The following is a 9,359-nucleotide window of genomic DNA, read 5'->3' on the forward strand; positions in this document are numbered from 1 at the left end:
TAGTATCGCATCGCATGGCATGTATGGCAGGGGCTTGGCTTGGATTTCACTCCGCATCGGATTCAACTCCACGGAAAAAAAAAAAGAGCTTTCAAGAAGCTCATGCCCCCCCATTCCCTTCCCCCTCGCTCCTCCGTCTTTTCCGCCGCTCGCTCATTCTTTTATTTCGTCGTGCCTGTCGGAGCAGGCGCCGCTTGCATGCACCAACCAGCACAAGCGGCGAGGGGCGACAAAGCAAAAGAGGGGGGGGGGGCGGGCGATGGGGAGCGAACGTGTTTCAAGCCGGCTTGATAAAGTTTCGCAAAGCGTCTACCTGCTGCAACATCCTCCCCGCATCCCTCCTCAACCTCTCCCTCACAATCTCCGAATACGCTTTCCCGTCCAGCATTTCCTCTTGCTGCCGCTTGCCCTTGCTCTTTTGCGAGCCAGCCTGCGCCGCGTCGTCGTCGTCGACTTGGAGGTGTTGGAGGATGGAAGAAGCGCTCTTTTGCGCTTCGTCCAGGAACGTGCTCGACGTTGCGTTCGTCTCGCGCGAAAAAGAGGCCAGCAACGCGCTTCGCACTCTTCTCAAGGCATTCTTCGAGCTCATGCTCGCACCATCTAGCGCGTACAACGTTTGGCTGAGATGCAGCGCTACGGTGCCCTCGTTCAGCTCGATCCACAATGCGTGCATCTCCTCCTCCATTGCCCTCCGCGATGCCGACGAATGCGACGGCGAAAACTTTGCAAGCGCGGACGGATCCGCGGCCCCCATTCCCATGCCCACTCGCATCCTAGCAGATTCCGTCCTAGCCAAGCGCAAAGCCGAGATCTGCACCGAAAGCGCTCTGTCTAGCTGCATCTTCTTCTTCTTCTCCTCCTCCCGCGCCGTCGTCGTTACCGCTTCGGGTAGGATGTGCGATTGTTGCGCATAAAGCGCCGATAGACTCAACAGCGTCGATATGAGCGCTCGAGTGAGTGCGGGAGAAGGCGCGGCGTTGGCAGACGTGGGGCCGATGGCGTTGGCAGAGGTGGGCGCCGAGAACGTGGCAGAATCCGAAGAGGGAGCAAAAGGCACGCCATCCACGTCTCGACCTGCACCAGCCAAAGTCTCCTTTTGAGCAGCTTTGAAAGCGAGAGAAGAGAACCAGGATGAAGCGCTGTTGCTGTGCGACCCGTCTTGACGCGCATCGGCATCGAGAGCGAGTGCTGGTGCGACGGCGGCGGCGGCGGCATCAGCTGCATCCACTATAGCTGCGCCGGTGCCCGCGTCTCCGCCTGTGCTGGAGAAGGAAGCGGCACGATGAAACCATTCGTGCGCCTCGTTGGGCCTGCCGAGCAGAGCGTTGAGGTCGCCAATCTTTTTTGCGAGCCTGACCAGCGATGCGGGCGAGGATGCACCGACACCCGCGGCCATGCCTGCAGCTTGCCGTTGATGGGAGAGGACGTCGTAAATGCGGGTATAGGTGGCGAGCGCACCTTGAAGAGCTTGAGGCGTGCCCAGCCGCTCGCGAATGGAAGCCAATTTTCTCTCCAACACCACTGCCGTTTCGTCCACCTGGACGTTTACGTCCCTCGCTCCTGCCAGACGCAGCGCGACGATGTCCGGTAACCTGATTCCCTTTTCTTCGGCTACGCGAAGAGCGATGATCAAGTGTTGCTCTGCCAATCTCATCCCGTCTATGTTCTGCAACGCTTCGCTGATCTTTAGGGATTGTCGCGGGGAAGAAGGACCAAGAGATAGACTTCCAGGCGAAGATCTGTTCTCCCTACCTTGCTGCTCGAAAAATATGGCGGGTGAGATGCCGCCTCCCAACTCGTAAGCTGCCCAAGCAGCGCGTATAGCGTGTCTAGCGATCCAACCCAACCTGCCATCCGTGCCGCTCGTAGCATCGAAAGCGGTCCAGCTCTCTTCGTAAGCTTCTTCATTCCATCCTTGTTCGTCTTTATGAGGCAGCAGCGTGGAAGAGGAGGTCAAAGGCATGAGCTTGTACTCGATGTATTGATGCGTCAATTCGTAGCCCAATGCCAACGATCCTCCGATGGCCAACGCTCCTCCTACGATGATGCGCGCTATTTTGGAAAGCGTCAATACGAAATGAGTCAAGGGTTGTTGAAAGGAAGAAGCGAGAGCTGCTGCGTCGTTGCCGCGGTCTTGCTGCTGTCGATGTCGCCTGCTGGAGGTGTGCAGTGCGCGGGTCCGAGTGTGGGCATGGGCATGGGCATGGGCGTGGGCGTGGGCGTGGGCTCGATGAGGAGGGGACTGAGACGTGGCGCTGCTGCTGCCGCTGCCGCTGCTGATAGTGCGATGATGTCGGTGAATGTCACACCCGCTGACATCTCTGCTGCTGCTGATGTGCCTGATCGCAGCGTGAGCGATGGCGATGCTTCGACTCTGACTCGAGCCAGGCAGGAGAGCAATGTTCGATGTTCTCCCTGCTGCTGCTGCTGCTGCTGCTGCTGCTGCTGCTCCTCCTCCTCCCGACACTTCTGCTCCTGCTCCTGCTCCTGCTCCTGCTCCTGCTCCTGCTCCTGCTATCCATGCTATCCTTGCTACTGCTCGTCCGCCCAGACGTTGGCGCATGGCAGGTGTGACGGCTTGTGCAGACGATGCTCCAACTCCAGCTCCAGCTCCAGCTCCAGCTCCAGCTCCAGCTCGAGTCACAGTCACGCTCATCTTGTTTGCGCAATGGCCGCACTGCTCAACCCCGGCGCCACTCTAACGTGCGAACTTTCTAGACGATTGGAGCCGTGTCCGTGTGGAATTCTTTTGAAGCAGAAAAGCTGGATGGAGCTGCGAATGCGAATGCGAATGCGAATGCGAATGCGAATGCGAATGCGAATGCATGCCAGTGTGTCGTAGTCGCGAGCGTCGAGGTGGTGGTGCATGGGGCTTTCATCGAGCAGCGAGCGAGCGAGCGAGCGAGCGCTTTCATTAATTCGTTCAGGATTCATCGCGTGTGCGCACATGCTGGTGCACGCAGCCTGCCACCACCTCCTCCTCCTCCTCCTCCTCCTCTTCTTTTCGTTGGGCTGACCTCAGAGGCGCGCCTGCGAGTGCGTGCTGCATGCGCGCGCGGCCTTGTCGGGGTGGAGGGATATGTGCTGCTGCTGCTGCTGCTGCTGCGTCGATGTCGACGTGGGGGGGGGGGGCCGCGCAAGTGTGGCTCACGTGACACCATCTTTGCGGGCCACAATCAAGACAAGACGGATCCATCGTGAATTCATCTGTTATTGCGAGTCGTGGGATGTGACGCGCAAAGGGGCAGCGCTGCGCTGCTCTGCTGGGCTCACCGCATCACTCCACTCCACTCCACCACCCCACCACTCGCCCTTCGCTCGCTCGATCTCCCCAACTCCGCAAGCATTCGCACGCTGTCCCATCTCCCCACCCTCTCGATTTCCGCCTTTTGTCATCCATCCAGACGTGCACGCACCCCGGTCATTCGCAAGACACAGAACCGGCAAAGCACAGATCACGCGAACGGCACAAGTCCTCACGACAAGCACTATCCCCCCCTGCCCCCCCGGACATTTGCATACGTACTCGTGACTGGGACTACCTCGCGGGGCAAGGATACGTGCAACGCATACGCATCTCGAGTTGCGCCCAAGTTCGGAGACAGGCGCCACCGCAGTCGAAGTCGCAGTCGCACGACGCCGCTGGTACGCGCGGCGCTGTATCATGTCATCCGATCTAGATCGGTAAGTCACGTCGTCGTACCGCGCATACATTCGCACACCGCGCGTCCTTATCTTTCCCGTTGCTCTTTCACCCCCCTCTCGCAGTCAAATAGCGCAACTCTCACGTTGCGAACCGATCTCCGAAGCTCAAGTGCGAAGTTTGTGTTTGAAAGCGAGGGAGATCTTGGTAGAGGAGGCCAATGTGCAGCATGTGGATGCGCCCGTCACCATCTGTGGAGATATACATGGACAATTTTGGGACCTTGTGGAGCTTTTCAGGGTGGGCGGACCGTGTCCTCAGACGCAGTACTTGTTCATGGGTGAGGGCAGGCAGGCAGGCAGGGCCACACGAAGTGTGCTGTGCTGTGCTGCAACGTGTCACCTCCTCTTACCGACACGTCTTGCCCCTACGCCCTTTTCCTCCTCCCCCTTCCCCCCGCATGCCCCGCCCAACAGGCGACTTTGTAGATCGAGGATTCTACAGCGTAGAGACTTTTCTCCTCTTGCTGGCATACAAGGTGCGCTATCCAGATCGCATCACCCTGATTCGCGGCAATCACGAATCGCGACAGATCACGCAAGTGTACGGATTCTACGACGAGTGCACGAGAAAGTATGGCAGCGCAAATGTGTGGAGGTACTGCTGCGAAGTGTTCGATTACTTGGCGTTGGGCGCGGTGGTGGATGGGAGGGTGTTTTGCGTGCATGGTGGATTGAGCCCGAATTTAAAGACGATCGATGAGGTGCGTTGGCTTAACTGGGTCGTCCGGAGAGGGGGTGACGGGATGGGCAATCGCCGAAAGTGCGACTCCACTGTTGACTCTCTGTCACCCTTGCTCATCTGCCTGATACCCCCGCCCCCCCCCCCAATCCTGCCACTTTTGCAGATTCGATCCATCGATCGGAAACAAGAGGTGCCGCACGATGGACTCATGTGCGACTTGCTATGGTCCGATCCGGATGGTGAGGGGTTGTGGTGCACGAGCTGGGTTGCATGTTTGAGCGTCCCTTCCAGCTTGTTTACGCTCGTCTTGCGCACCCTGCACGCACGCTCCACCTTGCCCCAGACATTCAAGGATGGGGCATCTCGCCTCGCGGGGCAGGTTTCCTGTTCGGAGCGGACATTGCCACGCAATTTGCCCACACGAACGGTCTGGATCTGATAGCGCGGGCGCACCAGCTGGTCTTGGAGGGCTACAAGCTCATGTTTGATAACACCATCGTCACCGTATGGTCCGCACCCAATTATTGCTACAGGTGCGGAAATATCGCTAGCATACTCAAATTGGACCAGGCGCTCAATTCAAAGTACGAGACTTTTGATGCGGCTGCTCAAGAGTGAGTACGAAGCGACCAGCCAGCCAGCCAGCGAGCGCGCGCGCGAGAGAGAGAGAGAGAGAGAGAGAGAGAGGGAGAGGGAGCAAAGAGCGGTCAGGGACGCGCTTGGAGCATGGTGATGGTGCCCACATGAATGCTCATGCCGATGCATCACTCTGATGCGCCTACTCACTCGTCCGCCCTTTGCTGCCCGCCCGCCCAACAGATCACAAACCATACCCTCCAAACGGACATTGTCGGAATATTTGTGAGTTCACCAAGTCTCGCACGAACGGGAACTTGCCTCACGCGCATTTGTTCCACCCCAATCAATATCTGACCCTGCATGGAACTTTTTGATTACGCGTTGCTGTTGCCGTTCCCGGTTCTGTTTGTTTCCTTTTTTTTTGTTTTTTCTTCTGTTCCGACGGAACCCTTCTCTCTCATCCCCATCCTTGCGCTCCCCTCCCTCCCTTCCTCACGCAGCTTGTAACATTTCACTTGGCCCCCTTTTCCTGCGAATCGATGCTATATGGCGCACCGCTCCGCGCTTGGTGCTCAATGAAGGAGGATGAGTCGGATGAATGCGGGGACGGGGGCGGGGGCGGGGCCCCACAATTCCACTGCATGGCGACTGTCGACTTTGTGCCAATATGGATTGGCGCCCGGCCCGCAGTTTCCCCCCTTCCTCGGCGCGCTCGCGGTAGAATATGGGGGGAATAGGGGGGAATAGGGGGGGGGATATGGAGGGATGACGAAGCGCCGCGCGTTTTCGTCATTCGGGGTTGGGAGGTTGGCAATCGTCCGATCTTCATTGCTTTGTGAGACGAGGAGGGGGGGCTAGCCTACGGAACACGAATGCGCTGGCCTGGCCTGGCCTGGCCACGGCGGCCGCGGCGCCGCCATCGAGTGCCCCCCCACCCCCCCCCCCCCCCACGCGCGCGCGATCGAACGTCGAAACGCGGTTAGGGAAGAAAGCGAAGCGAAGCGCAGCACGACGATGCCCCCGCCCCCCATGGCACCGCACTCGTGACTTCCCCCGCACTTGATTGCCGCAATTCACGACCGGACCCCACGGCACGGGCACGGGCACGACCTGACTGAGGACTCGGACTCGCGATCCGATCCGGACTTCATTCTTGTGCAACGAACGCCATGCGCGCCATCAATCATCAACAGACGTGCATGCATGCGCGCCCCGAGTTGAGGATTTTTTTGCCAATATGTTTGTTGATTTCGCGATAGCGATCGCGATCGGGAAGCATCATATGCAGCGCATTGTGATTCATACGTTCTTCTTCGCATTCGCGATTCACGGCTTCACCTCATCGTGAGGTGAGTCTGTCTCTGCATGGGGCCCCCCCCCCCCCTCCCCCTCCCCTCGAGTCCGCTGCCGGCTATTGCGGGGGAGGAGGATGCGGCGGGTGGGGCGGAAAGAAGTTGGCGTGCGTGCGTGCGTGCGTGCGTGCGGGGTAATTTACGCGCAGAGGCTACGTACATTGCGGTGCATGACATGACATGACATGACATGACATGACATGGGTTGTTCGACTCAGACTGTGGCAAGCGGCAAGATGTGCATGGCATGGCATGGCATGGCATGGCATGGCATGACGTGACGTTGCTTGGCCTTTCTGTTTAGATCCCCTTTTCATTCTGATTCACGATTGCAGCACTCACTCACACTCACGACTGCTTTGCATCCACATTAACATCACGCAATCCACCTGCTGTGATTGATTGTGCTTGTCCCTTGTCCGCTGCAAAGCAAAGCAAACTACTACTGCACCTTGCAATTTCTTTCCACCTCATCGTTCACCCGCACCGCGCATTTCAAGCGTTGAATAGGTGCAGATCTGCCTCTGCCTCTGCCTCTGCCTCTGCCTCTGCTTTGCTTTGCTTTGCTTTGCTTTGCGGGGTTGGACAAGGCTGCTTAATTGCTGGCTGCTTCTGCTTGTTGCTTGTTGTGCGAGTGTGATGTGATGCACGACGCACGAGTGGGGGAGGGAAAGGGAGATGACGGATGCAGCATGTGAAATGGAGCAATTAAGAAGGCAGGCAGGCAGGCGCGGCGGGGGTGCGTGCGTGCGTGCACGCACATTCGATGGGGGGTTTCACACTTTTTTGTACCCAAAAAGTTTAAATTGTTGAGATGAGAGAGAGAGAGAGAGAGAGGGAGAGAGAGGGATCTTCTCGCGCCGTCTCGGGAATACGTGCATGTTCCCCCCTTCTCCCTCCCCTCCGCCCGCCTCGTCCAGCCAGCTCCCGCCTCCAATTCACGGATATCGACCACCCAAACCCCCCCCCTCCCGATCATGTCTCGTTCTGATGCTGGATTGCCCGCACCTGTGCTCAGGTTGAGACAAGGAAGCTACGAAGGCGTGTACTCTGCCGGCGCAGCATCATCATCATCATCAGTGCGCGTGCAAACCTTTCACTCCATCCCCTACGCTCGCTTCACCGCACGTTTTCAGCCCTTGACACCTCTTTCGAGCGCGAGCACGAGCGCGAGCACGAACGCGACGTCGTCGTCGTCGTTGTTGTTGGACGCCAAGAGCAGAAGGGCGATTTGTCCGCAAGGTGCGAGTCGATTGGAAAGGCTTACGGGTCCTTTGCCCAGCGCGACGCCTGGCTTGATGGAGGAAGAGGCTTGCGCGTTGCTCAGCGTATATCTGCCCGTTGACGTGTCCGTGTCCAGCAGAGGGAAAGGGGCAGGGGCAGCAGCAGCAGGCGGCAATGGCGCTGGCAGCAGCGGTAGGAACGTGATGCTGTTCTTTCATGGAGGCGCCTACGTCACTGGCGGATCAGAGGTGAGTCTGAGTCTGAGTAGGAGGGGTGCACTGCACTCTGACTGGACTCACGACTGCAATCTTGAATCGTGGAATTGCTTCAAGCGCGTGGCTTCCCTGCTTACATGCGAAACTCACGACACTCACGACACTCACGACTGGCGTGTATCATCCGGGCACGACACAGATCCCGTGGTACGATGCCACTGGGCTCGCGAGCACAGCCATGCCGGAGGAGGAGGGGTCAGAAAACATCATCATCGTAGCTTCTTACAGACTCGGAGCGCTCGGTTTCCTGTACGACGACGACGACGAGGAGGCGAAGAAAAGAATGGGCGCGGGAGCGGGAGCGGGGGCGGCGACGACGGCATTGGGAGTGGATGATTGCGTCAAGGCTTTGCAGTGGGTCAGGGATAATGCGCAGGCTTTGGGTGCGGATGCTAGCAAGATCACAGTGTTCGGACAGAGCGCTGGTGCTTTTACGATTCAGAGTGAGTTGTGATTGCGTGGAGAGAGAGAGCGCGCGTGAGGAAGAGGGCCGCCCCGCCGCGCGCTGACGAGGCGAGAGCAATGCCCAATATCACCATCGCGCCACTCACACTCCTGCCACGTCCACGCGCAGCACTGATGGACCATCCGCAAGCGCTGTTCGATCGCGCCATCTTGCAATCTTCGCCCGCATCGACGATCCTGACATCATCGCAAGCTTCCAAAGTCGCCCATGATCTCATCCGAGCACTACCACCCGGCTCATCGCCCAGCAACGCCAGCATGGCCGATCTGCTATCTGCGCAAGCCAAAGCTTCATCGATGAATGCCGCCGCGCTCAACCTCGTCTTTGCGCCCGTACTCGAAAGGGAAGCGGGTGGGAATGCGCATCAGCAGCAGCAGCAGGATCAGAGTGGTGGCAGCGGCAGCAGCGCGGCGGCGCCGGGGGGACGTGGGAAGAAGGCGCTGATCGGATGGAACAAGGAGGATGCGGCGGTGTTTGTGGATCTGAGATTGGAATCGTACGGTGTGCCGGCATGGGCGCGTCCAGCGATCGTCTGGGCATCGCAAGGCTTGGCGACGTATGCCAACTTTGCGCAGCCCAATCGACGATTGGCGAGCAGGTTGCGCGCAAAGGGTTGGGAGGTGACGCTGTACGAGTTCGATTGGAGACCTTTGCGCAGTCCTTGGAAGGCTGCGCATTGCGTGGAGCTGCCGCTGCTGTTTGGACATGAGCAGCAGGAGGCTTGGAAGAGCGCCCCGATGCTTGGCGATGAGGCTTGGAGGGATGTGCAGAGGAGAGGCGAGCGTTGGAAAGAGGCTTGGATCACTTTTGCTAATCATGGCCTCATCAACAACAACGCCTTTGAGAATTTCAGAATAGAATAGAATAGAATAGAATAGAATAGAATAGGGGGAGGCTTGATTGAGAGGAATCGAATGTCAATCTTGAATGTGCAATCCACAAGGACACCGCGCGCGCGCGCCGTCCATTCAATCATCACGATTTCTTCATCACGTCGCGGGTGATTTGATTGTGCGTGCTGGTGAAATGAAGACTCAGACTATATACCTATAGACAAGAATCGTGAAGAATCGTAT

The 9,359-nt window shown here is 58.2% G+C and overlaps 3 protein-coding genes across 3 annotated transcripts; 2 read left to right on the top strand and 1 right to left on the bottom strand.

Moving 5' to 3' along the window:
* Positions 1 to 168: 168 nt before the first annotated feature.
* On the bottom strand, positions 169 to 2,869 carry IE81DRAFT_327220 (hypothetical protein). The gene has a single exon (XM_025515049.1). The coding sequence runs from the start codon at positions 2,654 to 2,656 to the stop codon at positions 278 to 280; it is 2,379 nt and encodes a 792-aa protein (XP_025365865.1). The 5' UTR covers positions 2,657 to 2,869; the 3' UTR covers positions 169 to 277.
* Positions 2,870 to 3,664: 795 nt separating this feature from the next.
* Positions 3,665 to 5,005, top strand: IE81DRAFT_350817 (putative serine/threonine protein phosphatase 4 catalytic subunit; the record flags this gene model as incomplete). Its single annotated transcript, XM_025516609.1, has 5 exons — positions 3,665 to 3,684; positions 3,769 to 3,983; positions 4,120 to 4,406; positions 4,551 to 4,626; positions 4,731 to 5,005. 5 exons carry the CDS (start codon positions 3,665 to 3,667, stop codon positions 5,003 to 5,005), a joined length of 873 nt encoding a protein of 290 aa, XP_025365866.1.
* A 2,280-nt stretch (positions 5,006 to 7,285) lies between these two features.
* On the top strand, positions 7,286 to 9,217 carry IE81DRAFT_327224 (alpha/beta-hydrolase). The gene is made up of 3 exons (XM_025515050.1): positions 7,286 to 7,790; positions 7,957 to 8,260; positions 8,392 to 9,217. The coding sequence occupies exons 1-3, from the start codon at positions 7,296 to 7,298 to the stop codon at positions 9,144 to 9,146; spliced, it is 1,554 nt and encodes a 517-aa protein (XP_025365867.1). The 5' UTR covers positions 7,286 to 7,295; the 3' UTR covers positions 9,147 to 9,217.
* The last annotated feature ends 142 nt before the right edge of the window (positions 9,218 to 9,359 follow it).

This window comes from Ceraceosorus guamensis (genome assembly GCF_003144195.1).
Source record: "Ceraceosorus guamensis strain MCA 4658 unplaced genomic scaffold IE81scaffold_206, whole genome shotgun sequence".
In the NCBI taxonomy this organism is placed as follows: domain Eukaryota; kingdom Fungi; phylum Basidiomycota; class Exobasidiomycetes; order Ceraceosorales; family Ceraceosoraceae; genus Ceraceosorus; species Ceraceosorus guamensis.

What these genes read in the sequence shown, in the direction of transcription:
- IE81DRAFT_327220 (XM_025515049.1), bottom strand. Translation starts at nt 2,656, where the DNA reads ATGAGCGTGACTGTGACTCGAGCTGGAGCTGGAGCTGGAGCTGGAGCT.
- IE81DRAFT_327224 (XM_025515050.1), top strand. Translation starts at nt 7,296, where the DNA reads ATGTCTCGTTCTGATGCTGGATTGCCCGCACCTGTGCTCAGGTTGAGA. An exon ending in ACGTCACTGGCGGATCAGAG is followed by an intron (nt 7,791 to 7,956) that starts GTGAGTCTGAGT and finishes GGCACGACACAG; the next exon opens with ATCCCGTGGTACGATGCCAC. An exon ending in TGGTGCTTTTACGATTCAGA is followed by an intron (nt 8,261 to 8,391) that starts GTGAGTTGTGAT and finishes GTCCACGCGCAG; the next exon opens with CACTGATGGACCATCCGCAA.